General features: G+C 39.6%; 1 protein-coding gene across 2 annotated transcripts in view; it reads left to right on the top strand.

Annotated features, from left to right (window-relative positions):
- Positions 1 to 7093: 7093 nt before the first annotated feature.
- Positions 7094 to 22581, top strand: part of STAM (signal transducing adaptor molecule) — a 66850-nt gene continuing 51362 nt past the window's right edge. For both annotated transcript variants that reach the window (XR_003796031.1, XM_029239062.1), the window contains exon 1: positions 7094 to 7306. Coding sequence is in view for 1 of the 2 variants with exons in the window: in XM_029239062.1 (XP_029094895.1) it covers positions 7267 to 7306 (40 nt within the window). In the remaining variant the exon portion in view is untranslated. The remainder of the gene's footprint in view (positions 7307 to 22581) is intronic.

The following is a 22581-nucleotide window of genomic DNA, read 5'->3' as shown; positions in this document are numbered from 1 at the left end:
ATTCAAGCTTCTACAGCCTTACTGACTTCTATCACTATCGAGACAGGGGAGTTGAAATTTCCAACTATAATCATGGAGTTGTCTATTTTTCCTTGAAGTTCTGTCAGTTTTTGTTTTATGTTCTTTGAAGTTGTCACTATATGCAAAACTATATAGTTTTCTCATATTCTCTTGATTATTTGACTCTCTTTTCATTAAAAAGTGATGTTCTATATTTCTGGTAATAGTCTTTGATCTGAAACCAACTTTGTCTGGCATTAATATAACTGTTCAAGTTTTCTTTCGGTTAGTGTTAGCATGGTATATGTTTATATACCATGACATAGTCGTGTATTTACAATAGGTTTCTTGTAGATAACCTGGTAATTTTTGATTAGATGTCAGACGTTGTGTATTTTATCTTGTCAGGTGATGCATATTTTTGGGTTCCAGCATGTCTCCAGTGCTCTGCCCTGTAAACCGTAACAACCTTGGCCCCTCTGGACCTGCAGCTCTGTTTTCTCATCTCAAGGAGACTGAGCTCTATACCATGGTCTGGATACTCTATCCAGGCAGTAGACAAGGGCAATCATAAGGCTCCCTTTATTTGTGTCCCACCTCTCAGGGATAACTCTCTTTTTTGCCTGATGTCCAGGGTCACTGACAACTGTTGTTCATATATTTTGTCTGTTTTTTCAGTTGTTTCCAGCAAGATGATAAATCCAGTCTCTGTTATTCCATCTTGGCCAAAGGCAAAGTCGGAAACCTATATTGCTCTAATGCTTTTCTTGACTTTAGCACTAAGACCATCATTATAATATTAAGTAGTAGTGTGAAAATGGGCATTCTTGTATGGCTTCTTTTTATAGAAAAATCCTTCTCTTTCACCACTGAGTGCGATGTTAGGTCTAAGTTTTTTGAAGATGCCTTTTGTCAGGTTGAGAAATGTTTCTTCTATTCTTAGTTTGTTGTTTTTATCACAAAGGCTTTTGAATTATGTCAAATGGTATTTTTCTGTACCTATTGAGATTTTCATATGATTTTTCTCTTACATTCTGTTAGTATCGTCAACTGCGTTGATTTTCAAATGCTAAAGTAACTTTATATTCCTGGGATACTCTCTCCTTAGTCATGATGTATTCTCTTTATATTCCTGTAAATTTCTTTTTTAAAGGATTATTATTATTTTTGTTAATGAGGGATATTGTTTAATGCTTTGTTATAATGTCTTTGTTTGATTTTAGTGTCAGGGTAATGTCGGCCTCATAAAATAATTAAGAAATTGTTCCCCACTGAGGTATTTTCTAAAAGATTTTGTAGATATTTGATATTATTTCTTCCTTACAAGTTTGATAGAATTAACTATTGAATTCATGGGTCTAGAGATTTTTGTGGAGTGTAACTAGGAATTTAATTTCTGTTATTGATATATATATATATATAATGTTTTCAGGTTTTGTTTCTTCTTGACCCAGTTGTGATCATTTACATCTTTCAAGGATTTTTTTTCCCTTTTGCCTATGTTGTCAAATTTATTGGTGTAAAGGTTTTTAAAAGAATATTTCTTCATGAATGTTTTGGTTTAATTTATTTAATTTCTGTAATGTCTTAATTATGGGATCTATAGTCATGTTGCTTCTTTAATTCCTGATACTGGCAGTTTATGTGTTTCCTCTTTATCTTTTGATCTAGGTAGAGTGTTATCAATTTTATTGATTTTTTTAAAATATTAAATTTTGGTTTTATTGATTTTCTCTATCATTTGTGTTTTATTTCACTGATTTCTGGTTTTATCTTTATTATTTCTCTTTTCCACTTGAGTTCTTTTTCTATCTTCTTAAGGTAGAAGCTTAGCTCATTGATATTAGATGTTTCTTTTCTAATATCTAATGCTTAAACTATTCCTCTAAGCATCACTTTAATTGCATCTCACAAATTTTGATTTGTTTTCACTTTCATCCAGTTCAAAATATTTTCTGATTTTTCTTTGACACATAGGTTATTTAGAACTGTTTAATTTTTACATAAATTGAAAATTTTCAGATATCTTTGTTATCTTTCTAAGTTAATTCTGTTTTAGTCAAGGAACAAAATCTATTTAATTTTATCCTTTAAATTATTTTGAGTCATTATAAGGTCCTGCATATTGTCTATCTTTGTTACTGTTCTGTGTCTACTTGGCAAGAATGTTATCTTGCAGAGTTTGGGTGGGCCATCATAAACATCAATTTGATCAAGTTGGTTGAGAGAGTTCTTCGAGTCTTCTAAGTAATTACTGATTTTCTATTTGTTCTATCTTTACCTGAGAGAGGAGTATTAAAACAGCTAACAAAACTATGGATGTATCTATTTCTCCTATCAGTTCTGTAAATCTTGCTTCCTTTTTTCCAGTTCTGTCTTTAGGTTGATACACAATTGATATTATTATGTCTTCTTGGCGAATTTATGCCTTTATCATTGTAAAATGTCATTTATTATCCCTTTTGGTAATTTTGGGGTTTCCCCTCCCTGTGGCACAGTCCAGAAACTGACCATGGACAGAAAGCTGTGGCGATCATAGGGCTCACTGCTTGTTCCCTTTCTCCTTGGGATCCCAGTCTGTTGGTTTAGGTCTGAAATCAGTTGTTCCATATACTTTATCCAGCTTTCTCTTGGTTATGGTGAAAGGTAAGTCCAGATCCTGTTACTCTCCCATGGCTGGTAACAGAAGTGTGCCAATTTAATCGTGACATATTTTATTACTACATTTAACAGATATTTATGGAACACTTAGTGGAAAGTCTGGAAATATCAAGATAAGAGAGTCACAGACCAATGCTATACAAACAAGTAAAAAGTTATAATAGTGTGGCAGCTTTCAGATATGGCCCCCAAATTCTTTTATACTCCTTCCATCGAAGGTTGGATTTTATTTCCTTTCCCCGTCAGTGCAGATGCGGCCACAGCTTGTCCAGTAGAATATGACTGAAACCCTGCTGTGCCCGCCTCCTAGCTCAGGTCTTAGAAACTGGAGGTTTTCTCTTCCTGCCTCTTGCAATGCGCAGCCCGATATGCTGACACATAGGAGGTTCCCTGTAGGTGTTCTGGGCTGCAGCCCCAATGACCCCACGGACTGCCAGTATCAGTGGCCAGACAGGTAAGTGTGCAAGCTTTCGAATGACTGCAGCCCAGGTGTAAAGTCATCCCAGCCTCGAGCCACCCCTGCTGACACTGTGTGGAAGAAAGTCAAGCTGTGCCTGCAGAGCTCTGTCAACTTTTTTGATTTGCAAGCAAAGGAAATGATTATTGTTGTCCTAAGTCGCTAAGGTTGGATGGTTTTTATGTAGTAAAAGACACTTGGAACAAATATAATACCATTAAGTGCTATGATAGAAACGGCCAATAATCAACTAACAAATACTTATTACATGCCTAGTACAGGTCAGGTGCTGAGTTAGGAAGGGCTTTTGGGAATTGAAATCGAGTGGAGGTTTAGAGAGGGTACGGAATCAGAGCAGGAAAGGCAGAACGAATTGCTTGTTTGAAGACATGGAAAGTATGGGGGCATCAGAAAGACTAAAGTAGAGGGGATGAAAAAAGACTTTAAAAAAATGAGGGACTTCCCTGGCAGTCCAGTGATTAAGACTCTGCGCTTCCTGCAGGGGCCATGGGTTCGATCCCACATGCCACTCAGTGTGACCAAAAATAAATAAATAAAATTTAAAAATGAGATTTTCAGGGGCCAGTTCTGTAAGGATGTAATGCTAAGGAATTAGAATTTAATTATTTCTTTAATGACTGTATTTCCCATAAGCTATACTCCATAAAAGAGCTTTTATCCCTATGATATTTCCAGCATCTAGTATGGTACTTCGTACACATAAGGAGTTAATAAATATTTATTAAACGACTGAGTGACTGAAGAACCATATGAGAATTTTAAAGGAATAACATAATCGGATTTGTGTTTTAGAAAAATCATTCCAGCAGGGGTGTGGAGAATGGTTTGGAGACAGGTAGGTGTATTAACTCAGCTGCCATGAGAAAATACCATAGACTGGGTGGCTTAAACAACAGAAATTTATTTATTTTTTACCATTCTAGAGGCTGGAGTCTGAGATCAGGGTGCCAGCATAGTTGGGTTCTGGGGAGCTCTCTCTTCCTGGCTTGCAGATACAGGTGCCTTTTCATTGTGTCCTCACATGGCAGAGAGAAGAGAAAAAGGAAGGTCTCTGGTGTCTATTCTTATAATGGCACTAATCCCACCATGAGGGCCCCAACCTCATGTCCTCATATAAACCTAATTACCTAATTATCTACCAAAGGCTCCACTTCTAAATGTCATCACGTTAGGGGTTAGGACTTCAACATATGAATTCTGTGGGGACACGATTCAGTCCATAGCAGTAGGAAAGGAGAAAAACATAGTAGGAGATGAATGTAATAATTCATCCAAAGGATGATAAGAGTGTGAACTAGAGTAGTGTTAGTAACGTTCTTAGGGCATTTCTTTTCCTAAACTTTAGAATTATAGTTTTTTCCTGGAGTAACTCCACTTGCATGTTGCTGTCTTGTTTTTAAAGACAGAAGAATTTTCAAAGTCAAACAAACAAAAAAAAAGGGATTTAACATTTTTAAATTAACCATAGAATTTCATAAACACATATTACAGAAATACTTGAAAGTGTCTCTACAACGTTTAAAAAACTATGGTAAAACTAAAACTCATGTAGTTTTAATGTTTCAAGGGATAATAATGGAAAGCTAACCTCAAAATACAAACCACTTGCACTTTTTCTATTTGGTTTTATGTTAAATAATATTTAAAATGTTTATTATTTATAGCATATTAATGATAAAAGCCCCAAAGAGTAATAACCATTCTTCTAGGTCAGAATACATAGATAATGCTATCAAGACTAATAGTCATGTTATTACTTCACTATTTCCAGTGCTCACATATTGATGATCACCGCTTGAACAGTTTGATCACTAGCTTATCGCTGGCAACAGAATTATTCAGCGAAGCACAAAGCACATCCCAATGCATCTTCATAAATATTTGGCTCTGATACATGGCAATTATGATAATGTGCCCCAGACACTAATGCCCGGGAACTTGAGGTAGACACCTGTTTCTGTCAGCCCAGTAATCAAGAACCGGTTTTTGAGAGAGAATGCTCTGCTTCACATACCAAGAGTGATGTTTTGGAAGAATCGTATACTCATCATAATGAAACACAAGCAAGTTTTGGTACTGGCTCCTTAAAATATTAAGAACCGGTGGCACTAATGTACCACATTTTTTACATTGCTGTGTTAACTTTTTTTCTGCTCTTGAAAGACATATAGAATCATCACTAAAATATCTGGAAAATATAAAGTACCTAAAGAGCAAAATATCACAAGTCTTACCATTCAGAGATAATCTGAATATTCTCACCTATTTCCTGTCAGAATTTAAAAGTTGGGGGTATTTTGTAATCTCATATGGTTTTGTAAGCTGCTTTTACAAACTCATGTATTTAGATGTCTGTCTATGTAAATATAGATCTATATTATCACCTTTAATAGCCGGGGAGTTTTTACATTGTGTGTACTATGACTTACTGAACGAATACTAGTTAAAACGATTACTTACATTTATTTAGCACTTGCTGTATGCTGGGCCCATAAGGGCTTCGTTTGTGTGAATCCATTTGATTCTCACAACCTGATTATTACTCCTGTTTCATACCGATGAGGAAACTGAGGCACCAAGAGGGAAGTAGTGTGTCCCATCCCTAAATGTCGGGCATTTTCGTGTTTAACAATGCTCTGATATTATAAACAAGGTTGCCATGAATATATTTGTTCACGTTCTTAAAGAATGTCTTTAGGATGAATTGAAAAAAGTAGAATTGTTGGGTCCAAAGGTATTCACGGTTTTAAAAGCTTGTGTCACATACTTCCAGATATTTCTTGTAGGGAGACTGTAATAATTTCATCCAACATTGTGAGTGTACGATTCCCCACATCCCTGACTCTTTTTCATCTTTGTCTCAATGAGAAACACGTATCTAAATGCTACTCTAATCGTCATTTTTCACTTTTAGAAATGGGACTTCATTCTTAATGGATGTTTCTAAGCCCTCCTCATATTCCACAATACCAATCCTGTTGTCCATACGTTGTAAACGTTTACATGCTACATTCGGAAGTGCTCTAATTTTGGTAGACTTACATAACTTCAATTTACATGCAAGATGCTCTAAGTTCCTTCCAAGAGGGATGCAAAAATCTCTAGAAGATGCTGCTTAACATTTCTACAGGATATAATTTTTTTGTAAAGTTATAAATAAAATGACGAAATAGTTTAAGTTATTACGAATCACTAATCAATCGCTAGCTCCATTTTTCAGTTTTCTCTTTTTGCTCGGTTTGGGGCGGGGGGGCGGGTATCGTAGACCTTCTTGCGCTGTGCCACTGCTTTGCCAATCACCGTAATCGCTTAGTCAGTGCAGTCAGTCAGTAGGTGCCAACGCCCAGCCAGAAGTGCTTTTGACCAAGCCTCCAAAGCTGGCGTTCGGGGCCTCTCGGGAAGGTGCCAGCGCAGCCTCAGCCACCGCGAGCAGCCGCACGCCCGACACTCCCCTCGTGGGGACTCTGGCCAAGCCGCCCCGCTCACATGACTTCACCGAGCAAGTTCCTTGTCACCGCAGGCAGAGAATTAAACTCGCAGCCCTTTTACTTAGATGCCCCCGAGTGAAGGGGCTTCCATCCCCCTCCCCAGGGACCACAAAGTTGTGACAACCGACGGAACGGGTGGGAGAAAGGGATCTCCCCTCTCCCCAGCCTCGACCCCTTTTCTTTCTACTCAGCCTCTGATTCACGCCTGGGCTCGCTAGTCGGCTTCGGCGCGCCCGGAGGACCCCGTCCTCCGGAGGTTCCCGACTAAGGCCAAAGCAGGAAGCGCAGGCATCACGGCCACTCTCTCGTGTGGCTACTCAAAGCGGAGCCGGGCGGAGGGGGCGCTGGGGTTGGGCCGGTTTGGGCGGGGCAGGTTCCGGGCAGGTTCTGGGCAGGCGGCGCCGAGGGCGCCCAGATTCCCGACAGGCTCCGCGCCGGGGGCCTTTGCGGCTCCTTCGCTCCTGTCGCCGCCGCCGCCGCCGCGGTAGCTTGGGGTCGGTGAGAGGAGGAGCTGTCGCGGAGCCCTGGGGGTCCGTCTCGGTCGCTGTTTTTGTCTGAGGAGCCTTCCTTCCTCGGTCGTACCCTGACTCCCGTGGTGTCGAGGGGGAGTCCCTGCGGACATCTCAGCACGCAGTGGAGATGCCTCTCTTTGCCACCAATCCCTTCGATCAGGACGTCGGTAGGTGCTTCTGCCGCCCCCTGTCCACCTCCGGCCGACCGCGAGCCCGCTGTGCCCGCACCTGGCGGACGGTCTGGACCCCCGGGCCGGGCGAGTCCTGCCCCTACCCTGAGGCTCTTTCTGTAAGAGTTTGGAGGAGGTTGGGGGCTCGGCGCATCCTCTTGGAAAGAAGGGGGACTGTGAGAGCCTGGGAAACGGGCCTTGAGCTGGGGCTGTGGGTTCCGAAAGAACTGCTGGAGAGGTGGGTGACGAAGGCCGCGGAGGAACAGCTGGGGCGGGAGCTGGTGCTGGGACGGTGCTTCTGGGAGGACAGAGTCGAGAGCTAGGGAGTCTTCGCTAGCGTAGGATGATAAGCCCTATGATAGAGTGTTTCCCGGGACACATGTCAGACATCTAGAACTAGGGGAATGTTTTAGGTTGGCTTCCTTAGGGGACTTTAAAATCTGTGATAGAACTGTAGCGGGAGGACAGAGCTTCTGGTTCAGGGTGGACTGTCAGAGATCTTGGGAGAGAGTGATGAAGATGGAATACTTGGCAACAGTGTAGACGTCATTGAGAGCCAGAGACACTGGGCTGCCTTCCTTGGGTAGGTCTCAGTACTTTAACTGTGGAAGAGGACCTGGGATCCGAAAATGCTAATTTGTTCTGAATTTGAAATGGTCTATTTTTGGTTTTCTGAGTCATCGGTTTTAAGTACTGATCATACCAATTCAACAGGTTAGTTTGTGTGTGTGTGTGTGTGTGTGTGTATGTGTGTGTGTGTGTGTGTGTTTTCCTGTTCTGAGGGTAATAATTACAGGAGTTTGAGTTTTCAGGGAGAGAATTTTGGGGTGATTTGAATGCTCTTAGCATTTGGGGCACACACGTGTGGAGTGAAAGCAAGTTAAATACCGTGCCTAATTGCTAGAGTAAAGAAGAATAAGGACACCCTAATGGAGTTGCTTTTCATGTCTTTGTATATCTTAATGATAAAAGGTTTGAATCTTCTTTTTAACTCTAACTTACAGCCTGCCACTGAAGCTTGAAGGTTTGGGTTAAGACTAGAAAAAGGTTCAATCCCATCCCTGCCGCTGCCTAGCTCAGAGTGGAATCATGGGCAAGTTACTGGAGCCCTTTGAGTCCCAACGTCCTCGTCTTTAAAGAGAGGGAAGACGCATTCTGTTTGTGGTTCAGTGGAATAGTATGTGTAGCGGGGCCTCCTACAGTGCCTTTATATGGTGGGCACCGACTAAATGATAGCTTTCTTCGGTTCCAGTTTAAATGAATGTCCTGAATCGTAGCAGTGGATGGAACTTTAGAGATGACTAGTAATAGTTAATAAATAAATAATTGGGAAATTACATTTAATTTAATAAGCAGTTAGCACACACTGTTTACAGGACACTGCTCAGTGACATAAGACAGTGATGAATAAGCAGCATGCTGCTGCTCTCAAGCAGGTTTATAACTTACCACATTAATTTCCAAGGCAAATGCTTAAAATAAAACAATTTCTTAATACCTTCTTCTGTTTCCAGCACCTTGATCTAGTTTTCATGTTCGTATGTAATCTAGCTTCCAACTACCCAATCACCTTTATATCCTGTTGCCTTTTGAACCCACATTTCCATTGGATTCTTAATGTCACACCTTTCCCAATACCTACACCACCCAGTTCAGACACAGGCTCCTTCTTGCTTTTATACTTTTGCTTGTATTATTTCTTCTACCTTACTTCAACTACTTATGATTAAAAGTCAACTCAGAATCCAACTCATATCTGAATCATTTCCTTATTACTCTAACCTAGGGTTTCTTATCAGCGTCACTGCGGATGGTTTGGACCAGATAAATGTCTTTTGTCGTGGGCGTCTGTCCTCTGCAATGTAGGCTGTTTAGCAGCATCCCTGACCTCTCCCCACTAGATGCCAGTGGCACCTCTCCCCACCGAAACCCCAGTTATGATTTAAAACATCTCCAGACATAGCTAGATGTCCCCTGGGGGCACAAAATAGTTTCCAGTTAAGAAACACTGCTCTAGCCTACTGTAATCTCCACCCTTTTCAAAACTCCTGCGACACTTTTTGTCTTTACCAAATTATTTCGCATTAAAGATAGTTATATCTTGTATTAAGCCCCTGAACTCTTTTATTGGTTGCCACAGAGTAGGTGCTTAATAAAAGTTTGTTGAATTGAGAACGTGTCCATTGAGCCTGTAGACGGTAAGCTTCTTGAGTGTAGGAACATTGTTTTGCTCCAGAAAAGCTTACTTTTTGTTTGTTTGTTTTGCTTTTGTTTGTTTGTTTGTTTTTGGCCACGCTGCTGTGTGGCTTGCGGGATCTTAGTTCCCCATTGAACCCACACGCACCCTCAATAGTGAAAGCGTGGAGTCTTAACCACTGGACCGCCAGGGAACTCCCAGAAAAGCTCACTTCTTAAAGTTAGGTTTTAGTGTTTGGATCAATTCTCTCCTCATGATCCATGTATCAAAATATCGTGAAAGTTTATCTAAGAAGACCTGCCGGAGACCCCAGCAAATCATCCTTGGACAGAGTCCAATAGACTCCCATTTAAACTTTTTCACTAGCATGTAGAATATAGTATGTAGAATACATTTAACAGTATTTCTTCTTACTTTGTCAGTGAGTATGTCAGTGATATTAAAGTACTCCCACTAACTCACTTGATATATTTATCACTTAAGATTAGCATATATTTTTACTACTTCAAAATTAATTGCCTTTAGCTTTATTCATCAATAAACTGAAATGGTAAATCGGAAATTTACATACTGATATATACCACATAACATTTCATATAAAGAGATAAAATACTGGTGATCACTTTTCCTTTGAAGAAGCGCCTAAATATGTTATTAGAATGTGAGCTCCATGAGGACAGGCATTTTTGTTTGGTTTGTTCACTACTGTATCCCTAACACGTAGACCAGTCTCTGGCACTAATAAACGTTTAGTAAACACTTACTGAATACATGAATCTCATTTTGGATGTTATATTTCTTGCTAAGTTCAACTCTTAAATTATGAAGATAACTCATTCCATCAAGCATTTATTTCAGAGTCCATGGTGACTTGTCTTGCCAAACCCATCAGTCAATTCCTAGTTCATTTCTTTGTTGATCTCTTAGCATTCCTCTTTGATGTACTTTATTCACTTGGTTTCCAGGACACCAAACTTTTTCTGATTTTCTGCTTAGCTCTTTTTTAGTCTTTTTGGCTTCTCCTTTTTGTGACTTCCAAATGTTCAGTTCTAGAACTTCTTTTTTGAGACTTTTTTTCCCCTTGGAGTCTTAGGAGGCAATTTAGCTTTGTACTAAGAATTCAGACTCTGGAGCTACACTGCCTGAACTCAATTACCAGGTTTGCTGCTTACCAGCAGTGTGACTCTTTGGGTTAGTTGCTTAGATATTCTCTGCCTCAGTTTCTTTATCTTTAATATGGGATATAGAGATGATAATTGTTTTTGGTTTCTTCCCCAGACCTGCTCATTCCTTCATCCTTGCCTATTTCAGTAGATGGCACCGTTGATATTTACTGTCACTCATCTCTAATGTCTAGGAGTCATCACTGATTCTTCTTTTTCCTTCACACTTCATATCCATGCTATCAGCAAGATCTTCTGGCTCTACTTTAAAAATATATCCAGAATCTCATCACTTCTCCTTCTCACATCACTATTATCTTACTGCAGCCATCGTTCTCTCTTTCATAGACTGTGGCAGGAGATTTCTAGAAGGCTTCTTTGCTACTACTCTTGCCCCTTACAATCAGTTCTCATTTACAAAGGTCAGTGATCTTTTAAAAATCTTAGGTACTGTCATTTACCTGCTCAGAACCTTCCAGGAGCTTCCCATCCCACTTACAGGGAAATGCAAGTTCCTTAGTGTGGCCCATAGTCTGGCCTTTCCTATGTCTCTGATATGATGACAGTCTCCAAACACTCTCTCTCATTCTAAGCTTCTTGGGTCTGAATATGCCAAGCTCACTCCTGCCTCTCTATCTATATTGTGCTGTTTTCTTTGCCTAGGTTATTTTTCCCCCAGGTATATTTGAAGGCCTTGATGTCCATCACATCATTCAAGACTCTGTTCAGAAGAGTTTCTAAGAGAGGCTTTCCCTGATTACCTTTTGTAAAAAATATCCATCTTTACCCTCTCTGTGTCCTTGTTCCATTTTGTTTCTTTATAGTACTCAACTACCTCACATTGATTGATTGGTTGGTTGATTGATTGCCACCTGTGTAGAATGTAAACTCCGTAAGGACAAGAACTTTTCATTTCTATTCCTAGTACTTCAGGGACAGTGCCTGGTACATAGTAAGCACTCAATAAGTATTTATTAAAGGATGAGTTATTGATATCTTGCTATCTTTCCGGTCTCGCATATCTATTTGGTGTTCTAGTATCACCTAAAAAATCAATCTATCAGAAAACTGAACTTATCTTTCCAGTCTAGTTCTTCCTTCATTGTGCGGTTATTTTATAATGTTCTAGTTATCTTGATTTGAAACCAAAGAGGCATCTTTGAATCATTACCCTGCCTCTACCAAATCATCATGTCTTTGTTTTTATGCTACATTGCATTCCTAGTCACACTACTTTGGACCGGCTGGTAGCCTACAGAATTGGACATGTTTTTAGTCTGTGTTGCTAGCCCAGTCAATATCAAACCACAACCAGTTTCATCTTCGTAAATGTCAGCGTCACATTCTTCTCCTGCAGTTTAGTGTGATGGAAAAACCTTGCTTGGGCTTTGGGTTTAAATTGCAGGTGCAGCATTTGCTCTTAGTAAGTGGGCAAAATATGGACATAGGCAAGTACAGAACCCCTCTGAGTTTTCCTTCCACTTGTGTGAATAGGGATAAAAATATCTACCTCAAGGAGTTGCTATGAGGAACACTTAAAAAGCACAGGACGTTCTAACTCTTTACTGGAGTTGAATATTCCAATTCAGCATGTTCAAACTCATATTCAAATTTCTCTTCTCAAGTTTGCTTTTCCTCTGTTCTCATGACTGGTACTTCAGCTTACTTAGTCAGATATGTCAAGAACCTGGGAGTCATTCTTAAATTCTGTAGTTGTAATTTTCTACATCCCCATGGCAAATATATACTGTCTGCTGTGTCCCAGCCACCCTGAACTTGCCCTCCAGGATTCTGGTGCTGCCATAGTCTGTGTGCTTCTCTTCCTGATAGCTCTTGAGTCCATTCATCTGTCCGTCCGTTCAGGCCTCCCATCCTTTCTGTTCTCATCGCCACTGCCCAGCAAGTTTAGTTTGCTCTCTTAGGAGAGTCCGGTAGCTCTGTTATCCCTGCCTCCAGTCTGTCCCCAGTCATTTTCCAGGTGACAGTGATATTTCTAAAATGTAAATGTAATCATATGGCTCCTCTGATTAAAATAGTTCAGTGAATCTACAGCTTTTCACAGGAATTTGAACTTTTCAACATAGCATATAAGACCTTGTAGCATGTGGCTCCTTTTTTTACCTCTTCAGTCTCCACTCTTTTCCTCAAGGCATATTTCCTTGTTGGTTTTACACCACGGCTTTTTCATCTGTGGATCCTCTGAGCTGCCATACCTTTCTCTTCATTAGTCCCCATTAAGGTTGTTTTGTGGAGATGATGTACGTAAAGCACTTAGCCCAGTACCTGCCATGTAGTATGTTCAGAACCTTTAGAGGCTACTCAGATTCTAAGGGCTGGAATTAGTTACTGTAAAAACATACTCAGGAGAACAATGTAAAAATCTAGAATACAGGTCTGTTAAAGGTCTGATATCCACCAGGTTAAGAAATTTTGTGCTCATTGTTTCTTCTGTACCTATTTTACTTCTCCTGTAAGCTCTTCTTTCTAATGCTTCTAGATTTTCATTTCTATTTTGTGCTCTTTTCTGAGATGCTTTCGTGCTGTTCCTTTGACACCTACTTCCCTTTCTGGTTAGAAGAGCTTCAGATTGCTCTTCCAATGGAATTTCCAGTGGTCAGGAGGGATAGGGATATTTGCTGAAACAAACGTTTTTGAAAAATTGATTCTGATCTCAAAAAGAGGGTAATTTCTTTAAGACTTGCTTTTTCCATTGGCCATTTTTGATGAACTTTTATGTCTCCAAACTGATTGAATGACAGTCTTTTTCCTATAGCCTGAATGTGATGGGCAGTCATCCTCTCAGCATTTCTTACCTCCCCAAATCTTTGGCAGTCATAAATTTTGAGAAAATGAAAAGTATCTGCTTATCAGAAAAAAGTGCTTCAATCCATTGAGAAGACTACTGAAATTCAAATGAGACTCAGTGTGTGATTTTTCTGGGTACTGCTAGGCAAATTTCTCAATCTCCTCTTTTTGGGTAGAAGGAAAATGAGATCATTATGAAGCTTCGAATTCTTTAGAAGCAAGTGTGTGTTATTTTCCCACATACCGTGTTTTTCTCTTAGAAAATAAATAGTTTTGAATTCATTTGCTATTCACAAAGCCATGTTGAACTGCTACTGGTAGTTTATATTTTTCTGATTTAAAAAGTATTTGTTGTTTTACAGTGTAGAAGAACTGCTATAGCTCTTGATCTTGAGGCAGCATCAATAAATAATGTGAACAATTTTAGCGTTCTGAAATGGGTTGCATTTCTGATCTGTGTATATAAGTCTGAGTCAGATCCTGATCCTGTTTGTGTATAGGAGAATGTTTAGCATAATATCTGTTAATGACCGTACCAGACACTCCTGGGTTTGCCGTAATTCAGATCATCCTTAGTTATGATAATAGACAATTTGTATTTTAACAGACATAAGCTTGTCATTTCTAGTTAACTATTTACTTTTTAATAAGTTAAGTTTTAATAAGCTTAACTATTTTTAAACAGAGTGATAGGTTTTAAGATTTAAGTGTGTTCTTTTTAAAGAATGCACTAAGCTTTTAAAAAATCTGCTTGGCTACCAGTCAGTGAGGATGATGAATTAAGCACACTACCAGATCAAAGTGATAACTTGCTTTCCTTTTTCTAAGATGAAGCACAGTCATCCCTCAATATTTGCAGGACTCCCGTGGACACCAAAACTGCAGATGTTCAAGTCCCTTATATAAAATGGCATAATGTTTTCATACAACCTACGTACCTCCTCAAATGTACTTTTATTTTTTTAAACTTTATTTTATTTATTTATTTAGGCTGTGTCGCAGCATGTGGGATCTTAGTTCCCTGACCAGGGATCAAACTTGCGGCCCCTGCAGCAGAAGCACGGAGTCCTAACCGCTGGGCTGCCAGGGAATTCCCCTCTCATATACTTTTTAATTTTTTTTAATTTTTAATTTTTGGCTGCATTGTGTCTTCGTTGCTGCATGTGGGCTTTCTATAGTTGTGGCGAGCGGGGGCTACTCTTCATTGCGGTGCGCGGGCTTCTCATTGTGGTGGCTTCTCTTGTTGTGGAGCACGAGCTCTAGGCATGCAGGCTTCAGTAGTTGTGGCTTGCGGGCTCAGTAGTTGTGGCTCACGGGCTCTCGAGCGCAGGCTCAGTAGTTGTGGCGCACGGGCTTATTTGCTCCACGACGTGGGGTCTTCCTGGACCAGGGCTCGAACCCATGTCCCCTGCATTGGCAGGTGGATTCTTAACCACTGTGCCACCAGGGAAGTCCCCACCCCTCCCATATACTTTAAATCATCTCTAGAATACTTGTAACCCCTAATAAAATGTAAATGTTATATAAATAATTGTAAATACAATGTAAATGCTATGTGAATAGTTGCCCACACACAGCAAATTCAAGTTTTGCTTTTTGGAACTTTTTTGAATTTTTTTTTCTGACTATTTTTGACCTGTGGACGCTGAATCTGTGGACTGTAAGTGTTAGACTGGAGGATATTGTTCAGGATGACTTACTCAGTCTTCTTGGGCTTCAGAGGTATTGGGAGTTTATGGGGTAGGGCTCTGGGATTCCTCAATTAGAGCAATTCCACTTGAATTTACTTCACATATTGGTTTCCTTTAAGACAAATATTTTATATAAAAGAGATTGTTGAATAATAAAGAATTTTACTAATCTTTGTCCCTGTTTTCTGGAAGGGAACCTGTAAATCGTTGGAATTTCCTGAGTGATAGGAGCGTCTTTCTAACTCATGGTGGGTTCCTGGGACAATACCTTGGTTTATGCTACAGAGATGACTCAGCATGGGGGCTGGTGGCTCCAAAAAGACTAACCTTTTGATAAAGATGGCTGGGTCTTTGAGTCACACGATATCAGCTAGACCTCCAGAAAGGGGGAGGAGGCCTGGAGATTGAGTTCTAGGAGGTGGCCAGTCATTCAATCAACTATACCTTCATAATGAAACCCCAATAAAAACTCTGGACACTGAACCTCTGTTGCGCTTCCTGGTTGGTGATACACACTGATGTGCCAGGAGGATGGTGAGTCCTGAGGGCACAGAAGCTTTGCATTTGAGATCCTCCCAGACCTAGTCCTGTGCATCTCTCTTCATTGGCTGGTTGTCATTTGTATCTTTTATAATAAAACTGTAATTATAAGTGCTTTTCTGAGTTCTGTGAATTATCGAACCTGAGGGGATAGTGGAAACCCCTGAATTTGTAGCCAGTTGATCAGAAGTGCATGTGGCTGGAAACCCTGGAGCTTGTTTCTGTGTCTGAAGTGAGGGGAGACTTGGGGAGTTCTGTGCCCTCAACCTGTGAAGTGTGTGCTAACTCTGTGTAGTCAGCATCAGAATTACATTGTAGAGGGTTTCTGCATTGAAAAGTAAAATTTGAAAACCATTGAAGTAGATGCTATTAAAGGTCCATGTTTCTATGACGTTTATGGATTCATATTGCAGTTACATGATTAGATTTCTTATTTATTGAGCATTTAGGCTGAAAGCATGAACATTGAAAGAATTACCCAAAATAGAAATTGTTATTTTCAAGGGATTTACAATTATGGAAGCTTGAACAGGTCAGTTTGACTCAGTTATCCTCTTGGCATACCTGCCAGCAAGAACAAATTAAACAGCATTTAAACATTTGCTTTCAAAGTAACCCATTTAGTTTCCAGAGTAATGTTAAGTTTCTCATTATATTTTCTTCTTTTCCCTCTTCCTTCTTGGCAACAGATTCATTTTTTTCTTAAAAGTCCAGCTCTGATCAGATTGTTTCCTTGCTCAAGATTTTCTAGGCTTTCTGGTGTTTCTTGAATTAATACAGATGCCTCATTTTGTATTTTGGGTCTTAGAGTGCTTCCTGCCTTTCACAAAGTAGTCTCTGTTGCAGCCAGCCTACATTCTTCTTTATATTCCTCTTCTGTTTTCATAACTTTACTGTATTCACTTAAATAGAAATAAGAGTTTATTATTAATCCTGTTCTCCTCTGTCTTAGTTTCTAAATATATTAAGAATCCTTTCCTGATACTCATGCTCTCTCCTCCCAGGTGTTTACCATTTTTTCAATTTGCTTTAGGCTTTGTATTTTTTTTGTGTGATATTTTTTCTATATATATTCAGGTCTCTATCTGTTGGTTTCATTTTCCGTTTTTAGAGTCTGAGCTACTTCAGATAGGGTCTGGCCTAGACTAGAAACTTATTCCATTTTGTTGAATATCTGTCCAGCTTTTGTAATTTCCTGCAAATAAGTCACCTTACCATGATCTCAGATGTTTTGGACATTTGTGTTAATTCTTAACAGGAATTAATTTGTGTGAATAATCTGCTTTTAGAAAATGGTAGGGTAATTGGACATAGGTACCCTATCTGCCACTACCCATTGGTTATCACCCACTGCCGCCTTATTATTTATTCTATGGATAGTTCTCCATGGCAGTGACTAATGGGTAGGTGTTGCTATAGCCTTTGGGACCATGATATGGCTCAGGTATTGCAAACCTACAAAGAATTTGGACAGAGTTGGCTGTTTGTATTTTCTGCTTTTAAACTGGCTATGACTGACCTCCAGCTCTCAGTAATAAGTCAAAATGGGGAAGTAAGTGTTGCCTGTTGAACGAGGTAGCAGGGCATTGAGGGGAATAGGGGATCAGGAATTTCGTTATCTTATCACCAAGACCAATTATTATAGGTAAGAATCTTGGTATGGATCAGGCTTTCTACCCCCAAACCATCTCAGGTTAAAAAACATGTAAATATTAGTGAAGATCTTGGAGGTGCTGTCTTTTAACATATCTGTTCTTGGCATTACAGTGCTCCAGTCAAGACAGGTTGCCTTCTGCTTTGGTGTAGTTTTTGTTTCAGAAGATAACAGTTACTTCTTTTTGAAGTTTTTTTCCCTCTTACATAGGCTCTTGTTTGTTCTAAGTTGCTTTCTTCTGCGTTGGATTTGCTAATATTTTGTTGAGGATTTTTGCATCTATTGATATTTTCATGAGAGATATTGGACTGTAGCTTTCTTTTCCACTAATGTCTTTGGTTTTAGTACTAGGGTAATACTGTCCTCATAGAATGAGTTACGAAGTATCTCTTCTGCTTCTATCGTCTAGATGAGATTGTAGAGAATTGGTATAATTTCTTCCTTAAATGTTTGGTAGAATGCACCATTAACCTATCTATGCCTGGTGCTTTCTATTTTGGAAGGTTACTAATTACTCGTTCAGTTTCTTTAATGGATATATAGGCCTATACGGATTGTCCGTCTTTTCTTATTTGTGATTTGGCAGATGTGTTTTTTGGCCCATTTTTTCCTAGGTTATCAAATTTGTGGGCATAGAGTTGTTGTTAATTACTATGTGCTTTTATTCAACACCACCAAGAAGTTTTTCAGTTTTCAGTGAACACTGACTAGATATCCCACATATTTAGCTCAATTCTGACACTATCTATCTACCTAGGGAGAATATCAGGTTCCACAGGTTAAGGGCTCAGTCGTACAAGACTGCCTTCACTCCCCACTTCAGGTGCCAGTCCAGGAGGTTACCTGTGCTTCTGACTGACTGGCTGTAGATTGGAGGCTCCCATGATTCTCTCAGTGCTCTTCACCCATAGTAGTATTCATTTAATATCCTTTTTATGTCCATGAAATCTGTAGTGAGGTCCCCTCTTTCATTTCTGATGTTAATAATTTGTGTTTTCTCTCTCATTCTTTTTTTGGTTACCCTGTCTATCAATTTCATTGATCTTTCCAAACAACCAATTTTTGATTGCACTGATTTTTCTCTCTTTTCTGTTTTCAATTTCACTGATTTCTGCTCTAAATTTTTTCCTTTTGCTTACTTTGGATTTAATTTCCTCTTCTAGTTTCCTAAGGGGGAAGTTTATGTTAGAGATTTTAGATTCTCTTTTCTGATGTATAAATTCAGATTTCCCACTAAGCATTGATATCAAATGCCTCCCACAAATTTTGATAGGTTGTACTTTCATTTTTGTTTAATTCATAATATTTTAATATTTCTCCGGTTTTTGACCTGTGTATTATTTACAAGTGTGTGTTATTTAATCTTCACATATTTGGGGATTTCCTAGCTCTTTTTGTTAATGATTTCTAGTTTAATTCCATTGTAGCCTGTTAGCAGACATTGTATGATTTCTAGTTTTTAAAATTTGTTATGGTGTGTTTTATGGCCCAGAATATGGTCTGTTTTGTTACGTTCCAGGTGAGCTTGAGCAGAATGTATTCTGCTGTTGTTGGACGAAATAGTCTACAGATGTTAATTATATCCAGTTGATTGATGGTGGTGTTGAGTTCAACTATGTCCTTAAACTGATTTTCTGTCTGCTGGAACTGTCCATTTCTGACAGAGAGGTGTTGAAGTCTCCAGCTATAATAGTGGCTTCATCTGTTTCTCTTTGCAGTGCCATTACTTTTTATTTCAGTTATTTTGACAGTCTGTAGTTAGGCACATGCATGTTAAGGATTGTTGTCTTCTCTGAGAATTGACCCCTTTACTATTATGTAATGCCTCTGTCCCTGATAATTTTCCTTGCTCCAGGGTTGGCTCTGTCAGAAATACAGCTACTCCCACTTCCTTGTGATTAGTGTTAGCATGGTATATCTTTCTCCATCCCTTTATTTTTAATCTATATGTATCTTTATATTTAAAGTGGGTTCTTGTAGATGACATATAATTGGATTTCATCTTTTGATCACTCTGACAATCTCTGTCTGTATTTAGACCATTAACATTTAAAGTGATTATTGATATTGTTGAATTAATATCTACCATATCTGTTACAATTTTCTAGTTGTAGCCCTTGTTCTTTGTTCCTGTTTCTTACACTTTCCCCCCTGCCTTTTGTGGTTTTAACTGAGCATTTTATATGATTCCATTTTCTCTCTTTTTTTAGCATATCAGTTATCCTTTTTTTTCTACTTTCAGAATTTACAATATACATTTACAACTAGTCCAAGTCCACTTTCAAATAACATTGTACCACTTCACTGGTAGTACAACTCACCTTCTAGTAGCAAACTATTCCTAATTTCTCTCTTTTGTTCCTGGTGTCCTTGCTGTGATTCATTTCACTTATACACACGCCTGCACACACACACACACACACACACACACACACACACACAAATACGTACACATACACGTGTATACATGTCTCCTATATCCTCTCCTTGGAGAACTTTTTAAAACATTTCTTGCAAAGCCAGTCTGCTATCAACGGGTTCCCTCAATGTTTCTTAGTATGAAAAAGTCTTTATTTCTCCTTTCCTTGTGAATAATTTCACAGGGTGTATAATCCTATGTTGGTGGTTATTTTCTCTCCACAGTGTTTGATTCCATTCTCTCCACACTGTTTGATTCCATTCTCTCCTTGTTTGCATGGTTTCTGAGATGTCAGGTGTAACCATTATGTTTACTTCTGAATAGGAAAGGTGTTTTTTTCTGCTGGCTTCTTCTTAATTTTTTCTTTATCTTTGATTTTCTGCAGTTTGAATGGGATATGCCTAGGTGTAGAGGTTGGTTTGTTTGATAGGTATTGTGCTTGGTGTTCCTGGAGCTTCCTGGACCTGTGGTTTGGTGTCTGACATTAATTTGGGGAAATCCTGAGTCATACTTGCTTCAAATATTTCTTCCATTTCTTCTTCTCCTTCTTCTCTGGTATTCCAATTATGCCTTTGTTACAGCTTTTATAGTTTCCCACATTCTTGGATAATCTGTTCCAGTTTTTTTCCCCCCTGCCAGTCATTTTTTCTCTTTGCTTTTCAGTTTTGGAAATTTCTATTGACATATCCTCTGGCTCAGAGATTCTTGCCTCAGTTGTGTCCAGACTGCTGATGAGCCCATCCAAGACATTCGTTTCTGTTATACTATTTTTGATCTCCAGTATTTCTTTTTGATTCTTTTTTAGAATTTCCATATCTCTGCTTACATTGTCCATCTGTTCTTGCATGTTACCTCCTTTTTCCATTAGAGCTCTTATTAGCATATTAATCATAGTCTTTAAAATTTCTGGTCTGATAATTCCAACATCCTTGTCATGTCTGAGTCTGGTTCTGATGCTAGTCTGGTCTCTTCCAACGGTGGTCTTTGCATTATAGAATGTGGCTTGCTGGAAGCTGGAGACGATGTATTAGATGAAGGGACACCAGCCTTTAGTGGTGTGAGGATCAGGTACTGATAGTCCTGTGATTAGGGCTCAGTGAGCCTCTGCCCCGGGGAGTGAATTTTCATGTGCTGCTCTCCCTTAAGTTGGGACGGGATGGCTACAGTGGGCTGGAGTTGGATATTCCCCCTTTCCCACGTAGAAGGTTAGAGCAGGCTAGCGTTGGGATTTCCCTTCCCCCAGGTGGGTTAATCTCTGATAAAACTCTAGTTAGTTAGGGGCTGGTAAAATTATTTCTCTTGAGAGTAGGCCTTGTTAAGAAGAGAATACTCTGGTGTATTTCAAAATTATCAGTTTCTCTCCCCCTGCTGGAAAAAATAGGAGAAATTTTCTGTGATATTCACCTTGAGAACTTGGGAGAACCCATGGAAGTAGAACTCACAAAAGGGCTTCCCTGGTAGTGCAGTGGTTAAGAATCCGCCTGCCAGCGTAGGGGACATGGGTTTGAGCCCTGGACCGGGAAGATCCCACGTGCTGTGGAGCACCTAAGCCCGTGCACCACAACTACTGAGCCTGCGCTCTAGAGCCCGTGAGCCACAACTACTGAGCCTGTGTGCCACAACTACTGAAGCGTGCACGCCTAGAGGCCTTGCTCCGCAACAAGAGAGGCCACCACAATGAGAAGCCCATGCACAGCAACGAAGAGTAGTGCCTGCTCGTGGCAACTAGAGAAAGCCCGCGCGCAGCAACGAAGACCCAGTGCAGCCAAAAATAAATGATTAAAACAAATAAATTTATTTTTTAAAAAAAGCTCACAAAAGTGTGGGGGCTCCCCTAAGCCTAGGCTTCTCTGGAGTTTTAAGTCTCCGACTTGTGCACACTTCTCCTCTGGCAGTTTGTCAGTTTCAGTTTAGATTTTTGTGCCCTGGTACTGGTTCCTGGAGATGTTTCTGCTCAGGGGCTTCTGCTCTGTTAAATTGTGAATCTGTGTATCCACCTATCTATTTGTCTCATTTTGGGGGCAGCAGTTTGCCCTGTGACCTCACTTCTGAGGCATCTAAGAAGAGTTGTTGACTCTTCACTTTGTTTACTGTTTTACTTGTTAGGATGAAGTGAATACTTCCAAGTTCCTTACATGCTGGACTGGAAAACGGAAGTAATTGCTTATTTTTGGTGCCTAAGTCTCAACTATACCTGGTATCTCCTTGTCTAGAAAAGAAATTTGCTTTACCTGCAGAAAGTAAACCATCACTCATTTGCTCCGAGGGGGAGAGGTGATTGCTAGAGCCTGTAAGGAAGCAAAGTAGGGACTACCTACATTTCAAACAGCATTAACCGATTTTGCTAACTTGGAGGTCCTCTTTTTCTTCTTCATTCTCAATTGCAGACATTCTTTCTGCTATGAGTACTTGAATTTTCTGAGGATTCAACAGACTGGTTCTTTTTTTATTTTTTAATATTTATTTATTTAATAGATCTTTACTGGAGTATAATTGCTTTACAATACTGTGTTAGAGTGAATCAGACATATGCATACATATATACCCATATCCCCTCCATCTTGAGCCTCCCTCCCACCCTCCCTATCCCACCCCTCTAGGTTGTCCCAAAGCACCGAGCTGGTTCTTAAGCTTTTTTTTCTTACTGCCAATACAGGATTCACCTTTCTTGGGTCTTCTAAGTAGTTTACCATGTATCAGTGTTGTCCTATAGCTTTTGAGATATTGTTGCTGTTATTGCTTCTCATGTTTTCCGTATCCTTGTGTGTTTGTGTTAAAGAAGAAAAAAGTCCCTTTATTGTCA

This window comes from Monodon monoceros, unplaced genomic scaffold, assembly GCF_005190385.1.
Source record: "Monodon monoceros isolate NGI ecotype Baffin Bay Population unplaced genomic scaffold, NGI_Narwhal_1 Super_Scaffold_21, whole genome shotgun sequence".
In the NCBI taxonomy this organism is placed as follows: domain Eukaryota; kingdom Metazoa; phylum Chordata; class Mammalia; order Artiodactyla; family Monodontidae; genus Monodon; species Monodon monoceros.
This window is presented reverse-complemented; position numbering and strand designations above follow the sequence as displayed.